The sequence below is a fragment of the Nannobrachium achirus genome (assembly GCF_963921795.1).
Source record: "Nannobrachium achirus genome assembly, chromosome: 19".
Taxonomy (NCBI): Eukaryota; Metazoa; Chordata; class Actinopteri; order Myctophiformes; family Myctophidae; genus Nannobrachium; species Nannobrachium achirus.
The window spans coordinates 40,877,208-40,903,891 of record NC_137826.1 but is presented as its reverse complement, the minus strand read 5'-3'; the positions used below and the strand labels follow the sequence as shown (position 1 = coordinate 40,903,891).

The 26,684-nt window shown below is 42.4% G+C and overlaps 2 protein-coding genes across 2 annotated transcripts in view; one reads left to right on the top strand and one right to left on the bottom strand.

Moving 5' to 3' along the window:
* The window catches only part of tecta (tectorin alpha), a gene marked incomplete at its 3' end in the record, with an annotated part of 64,291 nt that extends 46,114 nt beyond the window's left edge, over positions 1 to 18,177 (bottom strand). Inside the window, exons 1-9 of the mRNA XM_080749472.1 lie at positions 18,147 to 18,177; positions 16,932 to 17,080; positions 14,601 to 14,709; positions 13,479 to 13,679; positions 10,947 to 11,086; positions 8,913 to 9,094; positions 5,751 to 6,007; positions 4,660 to 4,786; positions 2,459 to 2,575 (exon numbers count right to left, since the gene is read on the bottom strand). Of these exons, the coding sequence (XP_080605598.1) occupies positions 2,459 to 2,575; positions 4,660 to 4,786; positions 5,751 to 6,007; positions 8,913 to 9,094; positions 10,947 to 11,086; positions 13,479 to 13,665 (1,010 nt within the window). The 5' untranslated portion in view covers positions 13,666 to 13,679; positions 14,601 to 14,709; positions 16,932 to 17,080; positions 18,147 to 18,177. The remainder of the gene's footprint in view (positions 1 to 2,458; positions 2,576 to 4,659; positions 4,787 to 5,750; positions 6,008 to 8,912; positions 9,095 to 10,946; positions 11,087 to 13,478; positions 13,680 to 14,600; positions 14,710 to 16,931; positions 17,081 to 18,146) is intronic.
* A 3,451-nt stretch (positions 18,178 to 21,628) lies between these two features.
* sdf2 (stromal cell-derived factor 2) lies at positions 21,629 to 26,105 on the top strand. The gene is made up of 3 exons (XM_080749661.1): positions 21,629 to 21,832; positions 22,246 to 22,442; positions 23,860 to 26,105. The coding sequence occupies exons 1-3, from the start codon at positions 21,649 to 21,651 to the stop codon at positions 24,154 to 24,156; spliced, it is 678 nt and encodes a 225-aa protein (XP_080605787.1). The 5' UTR covers positions 21,629 to 21,648; the 3' UTR covers positions 24,157 to 26,105.
* Positions 26,106 to 26,684: the final 579 nt, after the last annotated feature.

Below are 26,684 nucleotides of genomic sequence, written 5' to 3'. Positions count from 1 at the left end.
ATCGATAGCGCATGGCTCCTCTGACATGAACCGGAAGTGACGTGGAGTCCTTTCCCTGTAAACCTTCCCAGCTCCCATCCATTTTCTGTTTAGACGATAGCATTAGCATAGCTGGAGTGCTGGGGGCTAAGCTAGCGAAAATGTTCACATCGACTGTACAGTCATACTTGGATTATATGCGCCCACATCTACTTGCACGGATCGCGCACGCGAAACGCACAGGGAGAAGATGCCTCGGGCAAAACCGCCACTCTATGCCAATGCAGATTGAGACAATTCGCTGGTGATTGTGGTGAGAATTCACCGTTTGTCAGCCTTCTGATTGGTCCCTGAGACTCCCTGACTGGCCAACCAGAAAAAATCATTCACTTTTTGCTATCGGGGTGGAGTTTGTGCAGTGGAGAATGTTGCTTTAGGCTTTCAACAACGGTCCGCTCTGCGCGACACGGCGTGCGTGCAGTACGGCCGCGCAAGGTGATAGTGATTTCGCTCATTATAATGAATAAGCTTCAACAGACTAGTTCACATGGACCTTATCAATGTAACTAAGAGTTACGATTGGGTACATATATTTTAAATGGGCAGAATTACGAAAGCCAGGCTATTATGTGAGTAGAACTATAATCTGGTTGTCATTTTCCTACCTTTTTTTGGTACTTTATATAGCTGTAATGAGGCTATGAACAATCTTTTTTCCCCATCCACTTCCACTATAAAAGAATCTGCAATGGTGATTCTGTCCCACTGGGATTAAACAATTAAAACATATATTTTCGGGGGAAACCCCCTATTTTGCAATGTAACTACTGTACCTTTGTCTTCCCTTTTTATTTCCCCATTTTTACCTAGATGTTTTTCCTTTGGTACTTTAAATTGCAATAATGAGGCAATGAAAATACCCTCTCCCCCCCATTCACTGCTACTATAAAAACAATCTGCCCAGGGTCATCTGTACTACCATAGTAACAGGGCAGAATGGGGCGGGATTTGCAAATGAGAGAATTACAACAGGGGCCGTGGTGTTGTTGGGGCGATGATATTGCGCTGATATTGCGCAGATGGGTCTTGTAAAATGAATGCTGTTCAGATCATAATATAATAATAGAAATTTCACAGCTAATCTACCAACAAGCCATTCTATTTCGGCTGCCGAAGTGTTAATTAGCTTTAAAAAGCTGTGTGAATGTTCATACAGTAAGTAGACTGTTGGAGTTTATTCAGCAATAATGACTGGCTTGTTGGACACCACTTACATAAAAGCCCATAATACTAAGACTAGCATGTGAGTTAGTTATCCAAATACATTATAAAAAAATAATATGTATTATTGTTAAAAGACATTCAAAGGGAATGGGATTGAATTTGTTGTCTATGGAGGTGGGATTACCTACCGGTACTTTGCATCCAACATTTAACTTGATTTCATGTCATTATCCTTGTTAAGTGCAATCACATACACTAATGACACTAAAGCAGACCAGTTAGGTGTTTTATAGGATCATTACCTTTTCTCCGCCCCAAACAGTTTTCCTATTACCTGAAATCATACTTTTCAATGCCAATGGAAATGTGATCACCAGAGGGAGCTCCCAAAACAAGGCTTGGCATGGACACACCACACTAATACACTCCCACAGGACCAACGCAATAGCGGGAAATAAAAGCTTCTAAAATCACCCCCTTGCCTTTGATTTTTTGGTTGACGGTTTGTTTAAAGGATAGCAGAGAGAGACAGGAAACTCAAGGGCAGATAAGAGATGGGGAAAGACATTGCAACACAGTTAGTTCTCCAGCCTGGAATCGAATCGGAATGTTGCGTGATGATTAGTGGATCCGATTGCACTATCCGCTGCACCCATCTTTTGAGGAAGAAATCTTTTTAAGATGGTGTTTCTAGCCCGGCATTCGTCTGGTTCACACCAGTGTTGACTTTGACAGGAAATGTTGATTTAGTTTTAGTCATATTTTAGTCATCTGAAATGTTTTACTTTTAATATTGTTTTAGTCGACTAAATATACAGTTGATTTAGTCTACTAAAATGTATTTTGACAGCCCTTATGGTGTCGTAATGGCTGATATTACACTTGGTCACATGCTGAAAAAAGCCGATCTACATGCTAACAACGAGTTGTTAGCTAGTAGATGATTTGTATTTTAGTTCTACTGGATCTTGTTCTCTTCTCCACTAGTTCCTCCCTAACATTTTAGTCTAGTTTTTATTTGTTGAAGAAATTGACAATACGTTTAGTCTAAGTCTTAGTCATCATAGCTATGTTTTTATTTAGTACTTTTCATTTTTGTAGTGGAAAAAAAAAAAAAAAAAAAAAAAAAAAGAGTTTTAGTTGACGACACTGTTTCACACCCACCCAGATAACAAGGTTCAGTGACTCTTGGTGTAATACTGTACATAATAATAATAATAATGTGTGATAGTACTGTGTATATGTTGACAAGTACCTCTGGGGAAGCTCTTCTTCTGGACATTCACAGAAGTGTCTGATGAAGAACCTCTCAGCATCTTCTCGCTCCCCATCGCTCACCACACTCCCATTCAACACTGTTACGGATGGCAGCCTGCAGAAGAAACAAAAAAAGTCAACCTTTTCTTCATATAAATGGTCCTTACTAATGCCCAATTATAAGATGGGACAATTTACGTCCATTCACTTTGGGTCTCATAAATAGTTTGAAATGACCAAACCTGCCTACCGATGATGTCGAAGTAGGCAGACAGATTTGGTTGAAAATGGGCGAAGTGGTCCTTTAAGGACTTGATTCATAAATATGGATGCAAGTGGGTCGTCGCCACCAATCATAGAGTTAGGGGAGTAAGGGACCCACGTGAAGGGGACAGCCACTTAACTACACATAGTCTGTCACACTCCGCCTCTAAAACAGACGGGGAAAGCAAAACACAAGAGTAGGGTTGCAACAGTATGAGATTTTTAACACCGAAAATATCGTCTGTGTCAACACCGCGGTTATCGGTAACACCGTTTCAACCACCATTGCGTGTCTTGTCGTCTTGTGAGCACTCAGTAGTAGCCAATGCTACCTCAAGCTACAACAACAACCATCCGACCATATTAAAAATCATTGGCGAACGTCACATCTCTACTGCGCTCCTCGGGGCAGAGCAGAGCAGTGGATGCGTTTTCTTTTTATTTAACGGTGTTATCGGTGTGCAAGTAAAGTACTCTGTGTTGTGCTCGCTCACCGGTAACACCCGTAACACTGAGTACCGTTGCAACCCTACACAAGAGACACATGACAAGCCCCAGCACTGCCTGCAGAGGCTGAGGATTTAACAGGAGCGCGAGCCATTGTGGGTGTTTTCTGGGCGGTCCCTGGCAAAACATTTTCAAATGTGACCGTGACCAAGTACTTATCAATTTGGGGTTCCTTTACACAAAAATGTTTGAGAACCACTGCACTATTTAATGTACAGTGAGTGTGTAGGTGTGAGAGTGCATAGATTAACTGTACAGTGAGTGTTATAGGTGTGAGAGTGCATAGACTAAGTGTACAGTGAGCGTGTAGGTGTGAGAGTGCATAGACTAAGTGTACAGTGAGCGTGTAGGTGTGAGAGTGCATAGACTAAGTGTACAGTGAGTGTTATAGGTGTGAGAGTGCATAGACTAAGTGTACAGTGAGCGTGTAGGTGTGAGAGTGCATAGACTAAGTGTACAGTGAGCGTGTAGGTGTGAGAGTGCATAGACTAAGTGTACAGTGAGCGTGTAGGTGTGAGAGTGCATAGACTAACTGTACAGTGAGCGTGTAGGTGTGAGAGTGCATAGACTAAGTGTACAGTGAGCGTGTAGGTGTGAGAGTGCATAGATTAACTGTACAGTGAGTGTGTAGGTGTGAGAGTGTAACTGTACAGTGAGTGTGTAGGTGTGAGAGTGTAACTGTACAGTGAGCGTGTAGGTGTGAGAGTGCATAGACTAAGTGTACAGTGAGCGTGTAGGTGTGAGAGTGCATAGACTAACTGTACAGTGAGCGTGTAGGTGTGAGAGTGCATAGACTAACTGTACAGTGAGCGTGTAGGTGTGAGAGTGTAACTGTACAGTGAGTGTGTAGGTGTGAGAGTGCATAGACTAACTGTACAGTGAGCGTGTAGGTGTGAGAGTGCATAGATTAACTGTACAGTGAGTGTGTAGGTGTGAGAGTGTAACTGTACAGTGAGTGTGTAGGTGTGAGAGTGTAACTGTACAGTGAGTGTGTAGGTGTGAGAGTGTAACTGTACAGTGAGCGTGTAGGTGTGAGAGTGCATAGACTAACTGTACAGTGAGCGTGTAGGTGTGAGAGTGTAACTGTACAGTGAGCGTGTAGGTGTGAGAGTGTAACTGTACAGTGAGTGTGTAGGTGTGAGAGTGTAACTGTACAGTGAGTGTGCAGGTGTGAGAGTGTAACTGTACAGTGAGTGTGTAGGTGTGAGAGTGTAACTGTACAGTGAGTGTGCAGGTGTGAGAGTGCATAGACTAACTGTACAGTGAGCGTGTAGGTGTGAGAGTGTAACTGTACAGTGAGCGTGTAGGTGTGAGAGTGTAACTGTGCAGTGAGTGTGCAGGTGTGAGAGTGTAACTGTGCAGTGAGTGTGCAGGTGTGAGAGTGTAACTGTGCAGTGAGTGTGCAGGTGTGAGAGTGCATAGACTAACTGTGCCACCACGAGGCTGCGTCTCTCCTGCCTGCTGTAGGCCTGCAGCAGAGGAAGGCCCTGGGCCTTCACCTCCCGCAGCTTGGGGAAAAGATTCAGCCGCTCAATGTCCTCCCATCTTCCAAGCCCTGCACGACGCATACAGAAACATGAGGAAGCAGTTTGAGACACAAGAGGCCAGTTGACACACATTTGCAAAGAAAGAAAGAAAGAAAGAAAATAGCGATTGTACAAAGTAATATGGGAAAGAGTGAGGACACACACAAACACACACGCACGCACACGCACGCACGCACGCACGCAGTTTAAGACAGATACTGAGGAATATATTTGGAGTTTCACTGAGTGCATGAACCAATTTTAGACCTATGTGGCCATTTCTAAAAACGCCTTCTAAATCCTAACCCAAGTTTAAAAAAAGAACTGTCCCGGCTTGAATGGCATAACAACGTATGTAACAGATCTGAAAAAAGGAGCACCAAACGATTTTCGTAGGAGGCGAGCCGTCTAGAATAGAATTTCTCTGTATGTGTGTTTGTCCAGGGCTAATCTGGACTGGACTGATCAGTGACAAATCTTTTTTGCACAGCACGCTATCAGTAGGCATTGGCAATAACATTTTTTCCACATATTGTATAGTTTGTATCTTTTTAAACATTCAACTTCCCTGAAAGATTTTAGATTTTGTTTTTACACACCATTATAATTACACACCCAATTACTGAATGTCAGTCTCCAGGTTTTCTTCAGAATATGTATGACACTGATTTACTATGACACTATGTATGGCACATTATGAGTCCAGTCAGTCCACTAGTACTAGTGGTTCTCAAATGTTTTATTTTCAAGGACCCCCATAACTCTGAGAGTGCACAAATAGAACCAAATGGACCCGTAAAAGGGTCCATTTGGTTCCATTTGTACACTCTCAGAGTTACAGACCTGTATTGGTCATTAAGGGCTAGCTCTTTATGTGTTTGTCTACTCATTTTGTATGCCAATGGCAAAAATAGAATTTTGACAAAATGTCCAAAACAAGCCAGCATGAACCCTGCTACAGTAGTACGTGACTATGGTCACTCCGTCTCTGACCTGAGCTGTTGAGGTTGATGCTGCGCAGGTTGGGGAAAAGGCTCTGAAGCGAGTCCCCGGTTTCCTCCACAGAGCGGAGGCTGTTGTTGGCCAGCACCAGCACCTCCAGGCCCGGGTACATGGCTCCAAACTTCCTGACCTCTGCCCAGTCCTGCAGCCGGTTGTCTGTGATCTGCAGCAGACGTAGGGACGGACAGGGTACCGGGGACTCTGTCACGCTGTGGTAATCGTTCAGACAAAGGAACAGCTCCTCCAGCCTATAGGGGGCAAGCAGCACAGTGACAGCAGATATTAAGCAATAATCAGTCAATGTGATGCGTGTCAGTGGTGAACATCATGGGGAGTGATGACACTTCTAAGGATGCAACAGTTAATTGAACTAATCGATTAAATGAATTTAATATAGAAATTTGATTTTAATAAAATAATTCATAAAGAAAATATAATGCTAAAAGTATACAATAGGACTTAACTCATACTCCGCGATCCCCGTAGAAACCGTAGATTTCCCGCTGTACCGCGGTGCCATGCCCGTAGATCCCGGAAGTTTAATTAGCTTTAATCATTATGAAAGGATTAAAAGTATTATCGCTGATTTTCGCTGATTCTGGCTCTTTAGGCCCGCCCCCCTAACTGTATCCGGTCATTTCCGGTCTGGACCGGATCTAGCTTTCCGTATCCGGTCTGAGCCTGGGCCATAGTCCCGCCTCCGTTGGTTTACATTGTAACAGAAGAGAAAGCTACTCGGCGATGGAACACTCGTTTTTCAATCGGATTTTTGCGTTTGGAAACTTTGACCCATCTCTACACGCCTGGATTATGATCCCCGCACATATCGTGCATTTTGTGCGCGAACGTGTCCACTTGTTACCATAACGCACAGTTGGCTTTTTTCAATGTTTTTTCATGTAAACACTGGCGGATAAGCAGGGATACAGCGTGGCAACGGATATGTCTATTTCAATGGGGTTTTTTTTATTCTAAAGCTTGTCACCGAGTCTACACGTCTACTAGATGAGTCGCGCACAGATTGTGCACGATGCGTGCGCGTGCCCACGTTAAAAGGTAAGGACAATTTGGCAGCTGCTTATTACAGCTATGTTTAAAATGGCAGCAAAATTGTTAAGTGGTCAATCAGACTAATAATCGATTAAGTCAAATTATAAACATTTATTTAGAGCAAAGATATTCACATTTATTCGTTAATATATTATTTGAAAGAAATGTTAAAGACTAAAACATGGAAAGAGAAGTTGAGGAGCGGAGAGGCAAGCGGGCGCATATTTCTATCACTCTGTAAATGTCTGTCGAGTGAGAGTAATCCCTCCACAGTGCAATTTTCTACTGGGAGCCACTTGTTTACAAGACGCAGATCTTTGAACTCATGTTTGAAATCTCGTCTCTTGAGACTCATGAATGTCCCACTACTCTCTACTCTCTCTATGTACTAGGGGTGGCTCGGTATCAACATTTTGTTATCGCGGTTGCCGTCCTCCCATTTACCGCCGGTATTGCGGTAATTACCGCACCCCCGTATCTATTAATTAAGGTTCGGCGATAAGCCAAAATATTGCAATCGTCTTCCCAAAAGTCGCCTCTCCACAGCCTGACTGCCCGAGTTATACTTCCCCGTACAGCACAGCAGGTTTGGCTTTGAAAGGAGCAGATCTACAAGCTCACAACACGTCGCATCCGCGACGCGTTCTGAGCTTTTAGATCTGCACTGTCGGGTTACCATAGTAACGGTAGCTACTTGGGCTTTTAAGACACAGACTGCTGTGTGTGAAGTGAACAAACCAGAAGAGAGACAGAGACGGGTAGTCAGATCATGTACAGTGATTAACTCACGTCTGAAATCGCAGCGATTGAGTGCTGATATATACAGGTTTTAGTGACAAGACTTGACAGAAAAGGTTATAAAATCGGCGACGGGGCACAACGGGCGAGTCGGTGCGACGCGGTGGGAAAAGTAAAAGATAGTTTCATTTTCGCTTTTAGTCCACGCGGTCCGCGCTCCGCCTGTAATCCGTATGAATAAAAAACAAAATGCCACAAGGTACTACTGCCACAACACAAGGTATGTATTAACATACTTGTGTTGTGTGGATTACAGTCAGAGAAAGTTTACGCTTCTCCGTGCTCCCTACTACGAGGCTGCTGCTGTGTCTGTGTCTCCGAGTCGAGTGACGTATGTGGCTTCCAAACCATAGACGTTCCAAACCTGTGGTACGCGGCCCAGAGCAGAGCGGCATGGAGCGCATGCGGTCCTCGCCTCTCCCCCGTTTTAAAACTCGCTTGTTTTCAATAAAAAATAGACTATGAGACCGCGGTAGGCCTCGGTATACCGCGATACGGCGGTACGGCGGTTACCGCCCCCAACCCTACTATGTACGACAGACATTTATCATGCATTTTAGAAAGAATCGCTTAGCCTTAGAAACAAACATTTTATCATTGTCGCCCACCGCTCCCGTTTGGAGCTGTGGTCGGGTTGGGAAACAGATTGCCTGTTATCATGAAGAGAAATAAAACAACACCAGGACCACTCTTTTGGGGACAGATAGGAAGGTAGGAAAACCCCCTAGTCTGAAATTCTCCTTTAAGATAATCAATAGCTGCAACTCGTCGTCGTGTCATCTTACTGTGGGGAGTGATTAGGGCTGTCACGATTATGACATTTTACATGACGATTCATTTTCTCTCAAATAATTGCGATTAACGATTTAATTGTGTTTTTGTCGTTGACAATTACATTTCTGTTTGGCTTTTAAGGCTTTGAAGTTGCACATGGTAGATATGACACATAACCTAAATATAAAAATAAATTACTGTCATTTTTGACAACTTTATACTTAAAAAAGAACATTGATAGTGGAAATAGCGTCGCATCGCGACGCGTTGTGAGCTTGTAGATCTGCTATTTCCACATTTTTTTTACTTTTAAATAAACATATGAAAATGTTTCAACATGGAAACGATTATGAAAAATAATCGCGATTATGTCAAATAATTGCGATTAGGCGATTATGTAATAATTGTGACAGCCCTAGGAGTGATGTGTGTGTGTTACTGTGAGGAGAGCTGTGTGACAGTGAGAACATTGTGGTGTGTCTTACTGTGAGGAGTGCTGTGTGACAGTGTGAACATTGTGGTGTGTCTTACTGTGAGGAGTGCTGTGTGAGAGTGTGAACAGTGTCCCAGCTGATGTGTGTCTTGATGAGCACCAGGCGTCTCACTCTGGAGAAGACCTGGGCCAGACGGGGCTCCAGCTCACAGCCACTCAGAGGGTTCATGCTGAGGTTCAGGAAGTTCAGGCGGGGGATGTTGGACACGATGGTACCCACCTGGCAACCCAGAAACACATTTATTCTTTAATCATACATATCCCCATTCATACGGATTCCCCAAAACCCAAAGGGAAAAACGTGTTAAAAAAATGTTAGGGCTCAAAGTTTGTCCCATTGGCCAAGCCTCGCAGGTTGCTCTGGGCACCGCATAAATATTTTTTTAATCCGAGGCACCCCTACATTATTATTTTCACTCCCAGCACCTTATATTTATAGCATATCATCGTTGTCGGTTGGAAACCTTGTATGTCCAAAACCGTTTCGTATTTATCATCTATAAAATGTACTAAACTAGTGAAAACAGCAGATCTACAAGCACACAACGCCTCACAATGCGAGGCGTTGTGTGCTTGTAGATCGGCTGTTTTCACTAGTTTTGTGCGACAGTCTTGTATGATGAAGCAGGGCTTTGCTTTACCAAAAGACGTACACAGTTGAAACTTGGAGATACGAGGTTTCTGCCCGACAGTGGTGATAATTATTTTAGTGATTATGTTGCGAGGAAAACGTTGAGATAATAGCCATTTTGGTTAGAACTGACTGAAAACTAGAAGCAGTGCTCTTCCGAGCACAGGTCTCCACCAGGCCACACAAATCGGCCTGTTATAGCGCCACCATGAGGCTGATTTAAAAAATGTGGGGCAGAGGTTCTGAATTAGCATCCAGGGAGTGTGTGTGCTCAGTTTGGCAGCGATCGGGCCAACGGCGCCGGAGATTAGCTGGTAACAACCAGGCCACACAAATCGGCCTGTTATAGCGCCACCATGAGGCTGATTTGAAAAATGTGGGGCAGAGGTTCTAGATTGGCATCCAGGGAGTGTGTGTGCTCAGTTTGGCAGCGATCGGGCCAACGGTGACTGAGATTAGCTGTTCACAAACTGCGAGGACGCACGGACGCACGCACGCACGGACGCACGGACGCACGGATGGACGGACGGAGGGGAAAACATACTCTCCCTCAGCCTTCGGCTGGTGGAGACAATAACTTAACAAATTATCTCGAGGCACCCCTGGACTGCTGTCACGGCACCCCAGGTGCTTTGAAAACCCCTGGGCTAGCAGGACCCTTGATGAAATTAACTGATAAATAGCACTGCTCACTTCACAATAGGTGTGAGTTTTGTTTAACCATATGACCCCTAGTAGCCTGCCTGTTAGCATGATTATGACGATCTCTCACATATTGTATTTGTGAGTACAGACAAACTGGTTGTTTACTTTGACAAATATTCCTAAATAAACACAAACTAAATTGCTTGCCAACCTCTCCTCTACTCTGAGCCATGAGAGACTGGCATGCAATCTCTCAGTACTCTGCCTCACACCCAATGGACAGTGCAGTGCAAGCCCTGCAACTTTGTTCTGAGCATTAGAAGGCTAGAACAAAAAGCCTACAAGCATTTTAGCTTTTGATATATCATAGCTGATATTTGATCGTGTTTTCAAGGAAAAGATGTACAAAAACATCTATCATGAATCAATGGAAACATATTATCAGCTTCATGAAACGTGTTAACACGCGAACCATTCTGCAGCAAGAAAATAACTCTTAAGGTCAGGGGGATTCGAACAAAACACAGGTGTCAGTGGTTTATTCAAAACTAATATCCTAATTCTAAAGAGTATTAATTAAACTAATAATGTGATATGATGACTAAAGAGGCAGGTAATAGCATTCGTTCATTTCAGTCAGCTAATCAGGAGATCGTATCATTTTACTGTAATACACATTCTCAGTTTTAATTTCCTCCATATTCAGCATTTCTAGTCTCATACCACAACATTGATATCATATGTATTATTAGCATCCAGCTCCATTTAGCATACAGTATGGTTTCAGGATACCCACCTCTCCCCAGTCCTTGAGCTGATTATAGGACAGGTCCAGCTCTATCACATGGGCACAGTAAGATGCAACCTCAGAGCCGTTTCCAGCTTTGCTGATTCCACAGTAATTCAACACCAGTACACTGGGCAGGTGGAGATGGTCTGCAAACAAGGGACAAGTTAGTTAGTTTAACTTACTTACTAAATATCACTTTACGATCAGGTAAATGTTATTATTTTTGTCTCACATCAAGTACCAATTTGGAAACAGGTATTCAATAAATGAATCAATCAAGAGGTCAATCAATTTCAATCTGCATACTGAACACAGCTCTGCCTTAGACATGTAGAATATGCAATTTTCCACAGCTACAAATAATACAGAATAGAATATACTAGTAAAGACGCCTCAGGGGGACAATCGACCTTGCCCTAAAGGGCGAGGTCTTGGCTATCTGGCCAGTGATGTATATCGGACCAGTTACCCATATATGGAGACCACCGGTACCCATATACAGTATGGAGATCCATGTACTGTATATGGAGATATGTTGTGAGAGCACAAACATGCTTACTCAGTTATTCGTTATGTGAAAGTCCTATGATGTCTATGACATCTGACATCATACCGGTACATACAATCCCTTTTATGCCCATACATGGAGATCCCTGTCTGTAAAACCAGCCACACAGATATGGGCTGTCTTGGCCATCTGTCATGGGCATATATGGATTCTGTTAGTGTGGTATGTGGTCGATGTGGCTTCCATATATGGGTATTCCCATATGAAGTCCTGTTAGATATGGGCTTAATATTGATGACATCAGGGAACTCCATATATGGGCATAAAAGGGATTATGTTAGTGTGGTTCCCCAGACATCACAGAGATGTCAGAGCATGATGTCAAAGCGGCAACCACATTCTGTTAGAGTGATTCTCCTGACATCACAGTGATGTCAAAGCATGATGTCAGAGCGGCAAACCCATAGACCGTAAAAAAGTGTACACGTCCAGACAGACAGAGTCAGCATGTGCCGTTTCACATAGTAAACTGTGACCTTCGGTCGCAATAAACAACCAATTAAAACATCACATAAAACAGCACAACACTGAAAGCAGCCCATTTTGTTGACTAGGTTGATTGTGCTACTACTAGGACACCGAATCACTGGTGTGCGAAGAATGTAATTTAGCTATTGGAATTAAGAAGCACAGGTGAGAGGGAAAGTGGGGAAAGGGAGTATTTTCTGTTCCCTGTTTGCTTTTACATAAGATTCACCCAGCTGATGGTTATGGCTGCCCTAATGCACCGCGTTCATAGTAACGGCACCCAAGTTGTTGTTGTTCTGGGTATTATTTGCCTCAGTATATTTGCACTTACATTGAATGTGTCCAAAGTATTCTCTGCATTTACCCACCTGTACAAGGTGACAGACAGGCTACAAGTCAAGCCAGTGAGTGACATGAAGCTACAAAGTGACCCAGGCGCTTGTACTGGTCTCAGCTTTCATGCGGACCCTGGGATCTACATGGGAATGGTGTGACTCCAGTGTGGATCTCAGACTTCATTTGTCAGTCAAATATGATGTCAGTCGTCTATGACATATCTAGGTCAGTGTTTCTCAAATTTTCAAATCTTAAGGTCTCGCCTTAACTCTGACAGTGTACAAAATGGAACCAAATGAACCCGTCAGGGTTCATTTGGTTCCATTTGTTTAATTGGCTTGAGCAACACTTCAACAGCAACCCGGGCTCCCCCAGAGTTAATGTCGAAGCATTTTTGAGCAGGACACCGAAACTGCTCCCGATGAGCAGGTTGGTGCCTTGAATGGTTTCCTCCACTATCGGTGTATGAATGTGTTTGTGAATGGGTGAATGTAATGCACAATCTATGTAAAGTGTCTTGGATAAAGGCGCTATATAAATGTACCATTTACCATTTATTTACCATTCATGTAGCTGGCCGTTTTGTAGCTTTGTCTACTGTGGATGCAGCATAAGACACAGGTTCAGCAGTACATATTCTAGCTGAACAGTAAGCTGAGTTCTAGACATCATCATGCACATAAGTAGCTCAAAGGCTTAGCAGCAGCTAGCTCACTGACACAATGTAATGTAAACAGACATGGCCTCATGACCCTAAGCCTGAAAGAACACATTTTAGTTCTTTCTGTTGAGGCACACTGCTGTGTGATGAAGTATAAATTAGAGCCCTGACCAATGACAGCTTTTTGGGTCTGATGTCGATTTTGAAAGAATCTGAGACCACTGAATACCCATGTTTTGACCCGTAATTTTATCTGATATTTGAGAAGCTTTAACTTGTAAGCAAACTCCATGGCCCTCCATGGTTTGATTTATAAAATACCATTCTACAAGCTCACAACGTGTTGCTTTTGCAATGCATTGTGAGCTTGCAGATCGGCTATTTTTGAAAACTACAAGAAAATGGTGCTGTCCTCAAAAAAGTCAAATATCGGCCAAACCTGAAATACAGTTTATCAATCAGTCTGGCTCTAGTATAAATGAAGTTCAACAGAATGACTCCTCACCTTTGGTAGGTGATCCCGGGGGGCTGGGCAGCACCACCACTCCCATGCCAGGGCCGCGGCACAGGGGGAAGTTCGCCGAGATGTACTTCTCACTGATCACCTGGACAAAGGTGCGCTCCTCCTCCTCATCAGAGGTCTGGTCCATGGACTCCATGGTGGCCTCCTCTTCGTCAGACGTCTGGTACATGGTTACTATGGTTACTGCAAAGAGAGAGAGAGCGAGAGAGAGAGAGAGAGAGAGAGAGAGAGAGAGAGAGAGAGGGGTTAGGGTTGGCGCTGGTTGTGAGAAGAAGATGGTGATTAGATTCAGACCGATTTTATATTTGAGTCAGGAATTATGCATAAATCATAATGCCAAATAAGCTCAGTGGAACAGCACATTTATAACTACCTTAACTTACGTTATGAATTGTGTTTGTTATGAGTTGTTATATATAATAATGAACATTTATAACAAGTGTTATGAAGAATTATGAATGACAAAATAAAGCATTATAGACCCAACCTTTAAGTAAAGGGTGATCTTATAATGTGCTGCTGTTCCACTGAGATTATAACGACCAGCAATTATAAATTATATTAAGTTATAATACTTCATAAACCTTGTTATAAGTTGTTTTGCATAAGTATAGACATTGGAGGATGTATGTTTGGGGAGTTGGCAGCAGAATTAGAGATTCTTAAATGATTACACTTTTTTTTAAACAAGGTTTTTTGTTAAAACATTAGCTCCATATTCTGTTAGTAATCATTGCTTGCTATAGAGCAGAGGTTCTCAAACTATTGGTCAAGACCACGTTCACATAATGCCAACTGAAAAAATAAAGATGTGTCCTTCCCATTAAGCCACGCAGTAGTACAATGTTATACTTTATATTTGTATTTACAGCTGTTTACACAAAGGATTTTTAAACTACTTTGATAAGACCCAAAATCAGCAGAATTCCCAGCATTGCAAATGCATTTTCTGATAAATATTCGTATCTTTGAATTTGACGTTTGATAGTTTATACTAATAGTATAGTTTCAATTTTGCTTTCATGTACAGTACACCAATCTACACTGTAAGAGTATCTGTTAATTTAACTATTGAGACTTAAATTACTCTATAACTGCACACACCTCCAGTCTGCACTACGGCGTGTCCTCCTGTGTGAAGCTAGCCAACCAGTGGTGACTGTGGTGGCAGACTGGCAGTACCAGGAACGTTTGGCATGTACGGCCCTTACAGCTAGCAGAGGGGAGACACAAAGCATTCCATTAGCCAAACAAGTGACACTGTATTCCAGCAACAATATGACATGATCTCATTGGAACAACAGTGGCAGTGAGAAGCCATTGTAATTGACCCCTATTTCAACACATGACTTAAGGGTGGTTCAAACTGAGACAGTAGGCTATATAGCTACTGTGGGTGGAGGCCTCCGCTTTAACGAATGGATGAAAAACAACACCTTGATGACGAGAGGATATCAATGCATTAGGAATGAGATGGAGTTATCTTTCAACCCAGTGCTACTCAACAGCACCCTCTAGAGGAGAAATGAAGGAATCTAGGAGTGTATTTTGGGGTTTTTACAACTGTTGTTAGTGATACTGTATTTATGCTATGCACATAGACCAACGCTGATCTTGCGGGTTCCTCCATAAATGTCTTCTTGCATAATGTCGGTGCAATGGCATTAATTAATTACTTTGTTGATATGGTGCTGAAATGTTGAAACAAGATTCCGTATGGAAAACGGCTACGCAGTCTCAAAGCTACTAGCAACAGACTGTAAAAAAAGATTCTTTCCAGAGCTACTAAGGAAACATAATGTCATGGGTGTATACAATATACCAAACTTTTGCAGTACAGCTGAGGATGCTTTTTACATTCTCTTTGCTCTTTTGCACTCTCTTTCTTTCCTAAGCCATTATTACTTATTATTTTATCTTTAGATGTGTTGTGTTTTTGTTGTTTTTGCTGTTTTTATATATACCACTGCATTGTCTGAAAGGAAGCCGAACAAAAAACAAGTTTTACTCTTATGCACCTGTACAAAAGAAGTAACAATAAAGTACAACCTTGAACCCTTGAACCTTGCAACACGTCATGAGTGAGTCATGCGTGTTATGTAAAATAGTACAACTGTACAATTAGCAAACTGTTAATAAAGTAAGCAATGGAGAAAAAAGAATATTGTCCGCATTGGAGGATGTATGTTTAGGGAGTTGGCAGCAGTAAAACAGGTTGATATTCTACAAGGATTCACATTCATTTAACAGTACCAATAGCCTAATATTTGAAAACATTCATATTTGATTAAAAAACAGCAGAGAATTTGGTCTGTAATGTTGACCTCTTTAATGCAATAGATACTTCAAATCCATCACACCAATCTTCACAGACACTGACCTACTATGTCGTGCATTCTAAAATTTGAAACATACAGTAGTAGTAGGACCAGCAGTTATCTCTCTTTGACATTCATTTTACTCCCGTCTTCTTTTACAGAAAATGTATTATGAAAATGAATTCACTTATCTATATCTTGTTGAAGTCAATCAATGTGCTACCCTATAATGCTGATAGTAGGCTATATGTCTGATCAAGTCCACGTTATTCTGAGCAAAGGCAACCATTGCAAGTCTTACGTCTGTACTCTGTAGTGTATGGTTTTGTTTTGTTTTGTGTACAATGATGTAAGAAATTATTTTTTGAAAAAGATGCAAGATAAGAATCCAGATTTGTTTTGGATGTCTGAATGCTTAATTATGTTTAGTTAATGGCTGTTCAATAAGGACGTTTTTGTTTTAGGAAAATTCATAGAGAAGGCATGGCAGTTCCGTTGGAGAACAATATATTATCTGTAGCTCGCAGCCTGGACAATCAATGCATTTGTGTATTCTGTTTGTGGTGTATCTTGGTGTATGTAAACTTTATGTAAATGTTGTGAGTGTCTTGTAAGCCGGTGCAGGCTGGGCATCTTCGTGTGCAGGACACTATAATAAAAATCTACCTATCTATCTATCTGTTCCATTGTTGATTTTTTCCCCCCTTGTCTCCTTTAATACATGGCGGACATAGGATTTTCAGATAATAACTAAGTAACAACTACTAACAAGAAACAGTGTATCAATTAATTTGCAGTCTTATCTATAATTCACAAATCCACTTATGTCAAGAGCATACTTCATGAAACATTTAACAGTGTATTGTTGCAGAGTAGAGTACCATCTGTCAGACACATCAAAACAGATGTATCCCAGGACCCAGGTGCTTGGGACTCACACACACACACGCTCTGCTGAACCGGGATCATCAGCCCTATCAGTTTCAGACAGGTGGTGTCTGTGTGCGAGCATCTTTATAGCTCACACACCCACCTCCACGGTGGTTCAGGTGACCCAGGGCCCCTGTGATGTTCTGTCAAAGATGGCTTCCCGTTTCAGGGATGCTCTGATTCTTACCTCTGATACTGCCGGAGAGTGGAGACCAAAAGGACAGATCTTTGTCAGCACATCAGATCAGGTGCCCCCCGTGGTGAGACTGACTGGTGGTGGTGTTGGGGCCCTTATGTGCCTGTTGTAGTGTGCTCCAGGGGGTCTATAGCCTTCACCTGTTGAAATAAACAGCTGAGCATCAATGCATTTGACAAACTGTGGGATGTGGGTGTAATCTAATCTACTGTCAACAGTGACACGACTTGTGTTATCAGAAACTAGCAGGATAGGAATAGAACGTCAGAAAAACATCACAATTTCTCATATTTTGATATTTTTAACAGGCACGATGGCTGGGCACATTATGTTGTTGTGTGCTGTAGGCATAGAGTTATAATAAGAGGCTGTAGGCCAGTGGTTCCCAAACGTTTTCATTGACACTTACTAACCTGCAGATACCCATTTGAATGTGATAAGAGAAGATTTTTATGGCTCTTGCTGTTCAGCCATTTTAATTTCAAGGACCCCCAGTTTGACATGCACTAGACTACGGACCCCCATCTAATGGTATTTCTATCCCTGAGACCCTAATGTATATTGAAAAATGATTTAACTCTGAGAGTGTACAAATGGAACCAAATGGACCCATTACGTCCATTTGGTTCCATTTGTACACTCTCTGAGTTACAGTCAGACATATGGCTCCATTTGGTTTCTAACTTATCATTTAGCTGGGGACCCCCTGGGACTCCCTCAAGGACCCCTAGGGGTCCCCGGACCCCACTCCGAGAACCACTACTGTAGGCCCATGAGTTATGCACACCAACCAACCATGCACATAATGGACATGAATGGCGAACGGACATGATGTTACCATGGACATACAGTAACAACTACATAGGAACGCCGTTAAAAACGCGACTAACACAATGTTGCCGCTATAGAACATTCTGTGACTTCACTTATCAAGATATTATCTGTGATACATACGTGTGGTTAACGATGTCTCATTTGAAGAAGCACGACAGTCAGTAACAGGTTGTTCTTAAAAAGTACAGTAGACAGAATCGACCCTTAATTATTTCAAACTCGACACTAGAAGCTAATGGGCATGTTTGCTGTCATTATCGTATCATTCGTGTAATCTTTACACTCCGACTGTGAGATTGTGAGTATTATGTTAAGTTGTTCTTGTTAAAAAGGTATTATTTTCAGGCCATGCAGTGGTCACGGTGCACTCACCCCCAGGAACACCGTCTCTTCTTGCACTTTGTTGTTGTTCTGATCGGTTAGTTGACAAGTGAAGACCCACCCCCCCGTCTCAGGATGTTACGTAGCACTACAGGAGTTTAAAACACTCCTCGACTGCAGACTGCAGAGCAGCGGTGGGAAAAGTACTCAGATGTTTTACTTGAGTAAAAGTATCAATACTGCAATGTAGAAATACTCTGTTTAAGTAGAAGTCGGGTATTCAAAATGTACTTGAGTAAAAGTACCAAAGTGTTGGTACCAAAGTGTGTGTAAATGTACTAGTAACTTTACACCACTGGTCCACAGACACCTTTTTTTTTACTCTATATCTTTAATCAACTTCAAATACTCCAAATAACCCTTTGTTCCACTCAATTCCGAGATTTGGAGAAAAACATCACATTTGTGCACATGATGCTATTATTCAGCTGACAGCAACAGTTGTAGCTGCTGTCTTTTGGGATAATCACTATATCACTTTTCCACCTCAGTCTTTTTTTTTTAAAATTATGTTTACTTTATGCACAAAAACATGCCCTATCATGTTCCTCGTGTATGACTGCTCTATTACTGTACCTCCAAACCACGCCCCCTGACCAGGTCCTAAACTCTGATTGGCTATAGGGGAAGTTCAATTTGATTGGCTCTCCACAGAATAAACAGTGCTACAATGCCTCTCGTGCTTACTCTCTGCACACACATTGACTGTAGGTTTATTTATAGCCTAGTAGTAGGCAGGCCTAATGTATGTAGCCACGAGGTTTGTACCTGCACCCACATAGTCTACAAAATGGGATCAACATAATAGACTATATAAGCATAGTTTTTGCAGAAGTTGTTGCACTTGTGAAACTGGTAGGTAGGCCTACATTTGTATTAGCATTTGCTGTCTCAGATACTGTCATGTGTAAATGACATGCTATTGTATAGGCCTATTTATTACAGACTCCATACATGCAGTTATTACAGTAGGATCACACTAACCAAGGGACAGTTGTCAAGCCATGATGACCTCTGGTGGCTGAAATGCTCTATAACAGGGATTTGTAAAGTCTGAGACAGGCCCTCCCTTGAAAGGTCAGAGAATGAGAGAGAGAGGTCAGAGAGAGAGAGAGAGAGTTTTAAACTAGTTTTAAGTCAGGGGCGCCCGCTGGTCAGTTTCTAAGTTTTTCCTTATCTTTAATTTATTTTCAAGGCCCCTCAGTTTTTTTTAATATGCAATATGCCATGCATGGACCCCTATTTGATAATGATTCTTTCTCGTTGATCTAATACATACTATACAATACACAGTCCCGCTCAATACTCAATCCCGCAATTAAAGTATAATATTACTCAATACAAATGAAAGTTGCTCTGTCAAATGAGTTAAAGTAGGCTACTGGAGTACTTGCTTTTAAAAATAGTTAAGTATTCAAAAGTACATGCTTTTAAAAATACTTTAATATGTATTCAAAGGTACACCATTTTTTTTTAAAAGCCCCTGTTTAATATAGTCTTTTGTTCTTCAGTTCCATCCAATTCACTGTTTGTTTCATTTCGGCCCCAGGAGGAACTCCATCCAATTTGTTTAAAACAAAAGGATGAATTGTTGTAACATTTGGAGGACTGGCTTGGACATCCTTCTCTCCATCTGAAAAATATACGACAGTTACTTAAGTACAGTACTCAAGTAAATGTGCTTTGTTACTATCCGACACTGACCAAACAGTTATGATACTCCAAAATAGCTTGCAACCAAAACAAAGAACCGATCCCAGTGTTGGGCACTATGCATGGCAGCCATATTGGCACAACATTGGGCTGCTTCCATGTTTCCTGTTGTGTTAGTGTGCTGTTGGCTCATGTGAAAGGATCTACTACACTAAGTGGAACAAAAGCCTTATTCAGTATTGTATCATTGGTAACACATGTTTTAAAGAATTAAGGGAAGCAGCCCAATTTCTTGCCAATATGGCTGCCATACAGGCAGGGCTATTCAAATCTGGCTCAAATAGAACCCATTTCCCTTCATGGCTGCGAGAGCTGCTATCCACTTTGCCAACCAAGATTCAGTGTAATTGGACAAACACCAGATTGACGTGTTTGTGTGTGTGTGCATGCGTGCGTGTGTGCATGTGTTTGCTAAAACAAAACAAATCCCAAACTATTATAACCTGAGTCCAGACTCTCCAGATACACTCCTAATCTGTCACCTACAGAGCATTCTCTCGAGACATAGTCTGTAGCTGGAGCTTCAAAGGAAGAGGGACAACCCGAATCTTTGACGAAGGCTAGCCAGATTGCCTACAGAGAGACCCTAGAGAGAGATGTCCCTTCAGCCTGCTGCAGTTCTGGGACTCTGTTCACTAACACAAGCAGAGCCACCAGACAGAAAACACACTGGACCAAATTATAAGAAAACAAAAACAACATAATTGGAACATTGAAACGAACCAAACAAAAACCCAGGGCAAATTGCAATGCTATTTGGCCCTAAACACGAGAATACACAGTGGCAGAGAACATGTGCACTGAGACTGATCCAAAACAAAAAAATAAATCCTTGACTATGTGTGTGAGCACATGTTTCGCCCTAGAAAAAGGCAGCCTTTGGCAGACCTCGAGACCTGGCTCCCATGAAGAAAAGACAGAGACTGTGCACCCACTGCACACAAGATGAGGTGGAAACTGAGCTGCTGCTTTCTACCTGCCAACTGTACCACCAAGACATCAAAAATACATACTTCCCACAGTTTACAAACACACACACAACATATTTTAAAATATGACTAATAGAATATTTTCTTGAACAGTAATGCCCGTTTCCATTACTCGCTGTTCGGGAGCTGTAGTTCCAGACTCTATATAGCATTCAGAGATTGTGGAATAGTTGTGGGAGTGTCGCCACTCCGACAATAAGAAGTCCATTTCGGAGTGGCGACATGTCGGAATGGAGAGAGCCTCCCCCTCACATGCAGTGAATATCTAAAAAGATGTCCCCTCAGCCAGTTGGTTCTGGGGCATGGACTAAACCAAATTATAAGAAAACACAAAGAGAGCTGACACAGTGGACATTATCAAACCAAAACCAGAGCAAATTGGAATGCTATTTAGGCCTAAACAGAGCACTGTGACCAATGCAAAACTGTGTGTGCGAGTGCAAACACATATTTGAATAACTGCTGCTATTCGTCTTACAATATTTTACACCAAGTGACTGCTAAAGCTCAGAAAAGTGCTACTCTATTTTTTGGCCACATAATTATCTATTTGGTCTCACAATTTGAAACCCCCTGCTCTGACTGTAATTTTCTTGAAAAACATCCCATCCCATCCCATCCCATCCCGTAGACTGTAGAAGATCCCATCCCATCCCATAGGAATAGCATTTGCAGTGAGCATTCCAAGTCAGAAGGGGGAGCCATTTAGTATCTATCGCCCTACCGTGTAAATAGATGACGTAGCACTAACATCAGTAAGGGGCAGGCTAGGCTAGCAGGCAGCAGCTGTTATGTCCAACAGTAGACACATGGACATGGATCACTGCATGTTACTGAGGTCTGTGTTGTTGTCGTGTCTGTGTGGCCTGTCGCTGGGCACGGAGCTGAGCTTTGTGACATGTGGCTCTGTGGTCAAACTGCTCAACATAAAGCACAATGTGAGGCTGCACTCACACGATGTGCGCTATGGTTCAGGTGAGTGAGACCCATTCATTCTCTCTCTCTTTCTCTCTGTCTGTGTGTGTCTCTCTCTCTCAAATGTTTTCGTAAAAGTGTTTTCAATACATTCTGTAATATTGTTTTATATATAGTGTGTCTGTGTGTGTATTTGTGTGTATCTCTAGTAAAATAGTGTTTTCTTTGGCCAAGGATCTGATGTGTCACCACACATTGTTTAATGTGTGTGTGTGTGTGTGTGTGTGTGTGTGTGTGTGTGTGCGCGCGTGCGTGCGGACTAGTAAAATAGTGTTTTCTTTGGCCACAGGTTACTGTCAATTTGTATGTTAATCTGAATTGTCACCACAAATTGTGTAATATTGTCACGTGTGTGTGTGCGTGTGCGTGTGTGTGTGTGTGTGTGTGTGTGTGTGTGTGTGTGTGTGTGTCAGGTAGTGGACAGCAGTCTGTGACAGGGGTGACGTCGGTGGAGGACAGTAACAGCTACTGGAGTGTGCGTGGGACCTTCGACGCTGTGTGTCACCGCGGGACTCCGGTGCACTGTGGCCAGACCATCCGTCTGACCCACGTCAACACTGGACGCAACCTGCACAGCCACTACTTCTCATCGCCGCTGTCATCCAACCAGGTGCGCATCATCCTCCAGACACTGTCTCGTCTTCTTCAAACATCCTCAGAGAACTTGTTCCCTGGGTTCTCTCTATCCCGGGAGCGCTTCGCTGTTTCTACGTGTCATCTTTTCGACACCCAAACCTAACCCTTACCCTAACCCTAACCTCCGTGGGGTGAGTCGCTATAACCCTCCCGACACTCCTTTGTCGAAATGATGGTCGTTCGACAGAGCGAGATTTCCCCCTCCATCCCAGTGTTTCTCAGGGTATGTGTACCATAGGGTAGTGGTGGGCAGATAGCCGCAAATGTATTGCAACTCTAGATTTTCTTTTAATATGTTGAATCTAGAGTTGCAACATCAACCATTGACAGCACATACATTCAAACAGAAAAGTGCTATATGATTGTATTAAATGACGTTAAACTCTTTCTATCTGCAAAGTGTTTCATAAAAATCCACCGTATACATGTTATGAGCTACTTTCTGTCAATAAATTCCTAATAGGTGATTATTTTTTCCAAGTGTTGGACTGACGCTCGTGGGAAATCACTCAACGGTCCTGTGTAGCACCTGTTTCTAAACTTCCAAAGTTCGACACTTGCAACTCTATATTAAAATAATGTATATTTAAGTGAGTGCAGGGCCACACATTGAATTGAAACGTGAAACAAATGGTGCTGAATTATGTTACAACTGCATGAATTTGGTAGATATTCCAGACTACAATAAGGCTTTCACAACAAGAAGTTTCAGTTTTACAAAATGTTGATCTTTTTTTGTTTTGTTTTTACAGCTGTTTTTTACTATCACTATGGTGTACTCTGAGGTTACAATGAAAAGATTACTTGCATGAAACAATCCACGTCAATGCCGTATCAACATTTAAATGAGCCTTTATACTATAGTATATCTTATCTGATATGCACCACTCCATCCATACTACTCCATACTCGCTGATAAAAACACATTGCTGTTACCTATCCACTTTGTGCTTTGTGGCACATAAGGCCTTCACATTGCATTATGTTAGAAATATGGACTCAAGGCAAACTGTTTCACTGTTACGTTCTAAACATAAAACATTTGATTTGAGTACATACGGATGGAGGAATGCAGGTACTCAAATGGTAAATATAATGGCTTAAAAGACAGGAAGTAAGGATAGTAGTTTTCACACACCTTGAAAATAAAACGTTTGAAAACCACTGTACTAGCTGGACTCGTAGTCATGGTAAATCAGTGTCATACGTACTCTGTAGAAAACCTGGAGACTGACATTTAGTAATTGGGTCTTGTAAAAACAAAATTTAGAATTTGCCACGGACAAGACCAAGTCTTGCCACGCACATATTTGTCCGTGTACGGACATATTTTGACGACCCCTGGCGAAAATCATTATGGTCCCCCTCTTAAATCTTGTCCATCCACGCAGGAGGTGAGTGCGTTCGGCGAGGACGGGGAAGGTGACCATCTGGACGAGTGGACGGTGCAGTGCGGGGGGTCGGTGTGGCAGCGCGACGAGGCCATCCGCTTCCGCCACAAGGCCACCGAGGCGCTGCTCTCGGTGACGGGGGAGCAGTACGGCAGGCCCATCCACGGCCAGAGGGAGGTGCACGCCATGCTGGGCCACAGCCAGCACAGCCTGTGGAAGGCCATGGAGGGCATCTTCATGAAGCCCAGCGAGAACCACCACGACTACACGTCTTACGACTCACACACAGAGTTATGAAACCCCCTGCTGTCACCGGCTGCCTTCTACTCCCCTCCCTGCCTTCTACATCTCTGCCTGCCCCCATTTCTTCTCCTTCTTTGCTTCTATAGCGGTGGTTTTCGACCTTTTTCATGTCAAGGTCCGTTATATATTTGGCGTTTGAGCCGCGGACCACCATTTGATGAGATTCAGCCTCTCATACCCAAAACGTAGAATGTTGCGTTGGATAGAATTTTGTCCACAATTCCATGCTGTATTTATGTGGTACTGGTACCATAGGACTGATAACTGGTTAGTTTATACTTCTTGTAAATTAAGTAATGCAGGTGTTCAACAATAAGTTAACTCTTTGAGAGCGTAAAATGAAACCAAAGGGGCCCATAAGGGTCCATTTGGTTTCATTTTACGACTTAAAGATCTATAAGTATCCATTTGGTTACCAACTCTCCATCATTTACTGTAGCTAGTGGTGAACCACCTGGAACCCCCTCAAGGACCACTGGTGGTCCCCGGACCACCGGTTGAAAACCACTGTTCTATAGCACCAGCCTCCCAAATGCCTCTTGTTTCTTTCCTACACAGTAAAATCCTTGGTGTTGATTTAACTCGAAGTGTGTACAAATGTAACTTAATGGACCCGTTAACATTTTGTACACTCTCAGAGTTAGAAATGGATACGTTAAAGGTGCAATTTATCAGCACATTAAGGGACACCCCTGTTGAAGACCTCTGCTCCACTACCATACAGACTGGTGTGTCTGTATTAAATTAAGTAATTAAAACAAGTTCTGGATTGCAACTGAGAATTTTACTGTGTATCTTGCCCACCTCACATAGTTATCTCCCTAATCAACTTCTGTCACTGCTTTGAGCACCATTGTGCACTTGAGTCCTTCAGTGAGTGGACACACAACAAGACTTAGAAGGTGCCATTAGTTGCCTGTGGCTGCTAACTGTATCTTCCTCATACCTTCACCTACATCTAAATTGATATAGCACTACATTTTACCTTAAAAGGTACACGGACAGTGTGTAAAGGTGCTACAGTATGCTACTACAGTGCTTTAGTCTTTGTTTATTTCTATTATGATTTTATGCCCAATGTGAGGCATTATTTATTATCAAAGTTAAAGCTGCCATCGTCAGACATAATTGTACACACAGCAGACGGACGCTACAGGATTGTAGTTTAATTTCAACGAATGAATGAGCCGTGCATTTTGGCTGAATGCAAAGGCATGGTTATGCTAGTGCCTTCATGCGTTTTTTAAAAAGTATTAATTGTACCTCAAGTATCTTTTCTTTTCTTTTCTTTTTTTTGCTGTTAGAACACACATGGAATAGGCCTATTAACTGTGTTGGAAACTGTTTTTATGGTTCATGGTTTGTTGTAACCCGACTCTGCCAGATAGGGCGGTATTGAGTTCATAAGTTTACAACACAGCCTCCATCTGGGATCGGTCAGAGATTGGAGCTGATGCCGATCCGCGCCCAGTTCGAACCACTCAGCGGCAGCTACGGGCCCGGACGCTGATAGACAGACGGTCGCATCCAATCATCTGCCAAGTAGCTTAAAAAAAGGGACAACCTTCTTCAGCGGTTGGACTTGAGCGATCCCAGATTGTGAACTTGTGAACTCACTACCGCCCCATCTGACAGTCAGGATAGGTTTGTTGTACCCTGTTCAGTATTACATGTCCAGCAACAGACACCAAACTAACTGAGAAGCATCAGCTTCAACAACGTTTTCTTTTTTATTATGATGCTTTTCTCACACTCGCCCTGGTTAAAACAGTTTATTGGCCTTGGTTGTCTTGTAAAGTTGAGATGAAATAAAGCAGATTGACAAGCTTTAATATTGATGTACCCAATTTCAACGGATTTTGCCAAGGTTGTTCACCGTTCAAACGTTGAGATGATGCAGTGTCCTCGAGCCGTGTGAGGCCTAATTTGTACTTAGTCATACGTCTGCGTTGCTCGACAAACATAATTAATTGATGTATTAGGAGAGCTCTTTGTTGAGATTTCTATGCGAAAGCAATTTGTAATATATTACCTCAGATTAAAATGGATGTTTTTGTGCATAACCAGTGTCGGTCTGACTTCTCCATTCAAATTGTATCTCCAATGTGTGACCATGGCAACTGGAGACTCTGGATAATGATGATGTCAGTCCTGACAGTCCTTTGTCTCTGGATGCTGATGATGATAATGGCAGAGGTCTGACAGTCCTTTGTCTCCTTGGATGACAGGCATGTGCAAACATAGACATCAAATTGGGCTTGAGCCCCTGTCCTTTTATCTGTCTGTAAAAAGTGCCCTCTCCTGACCATGAATGCAGTTTTCACTATGGTGAAAGAAATGAAAATGCCCTCTTTCCATGCCATACCTGAAGGCAACATTCAAGAGAATCGCCTTATCCAAACTCTTGAACTTGAATGCAACATCGTATGTTGAAAGAATTGCCCTCTCTGTGTAGAAATCCATGCTGTACGCCACATTGCCTTTTTATGCTTAGTTTAGTGTGGTATCAAGTACCGAAAATA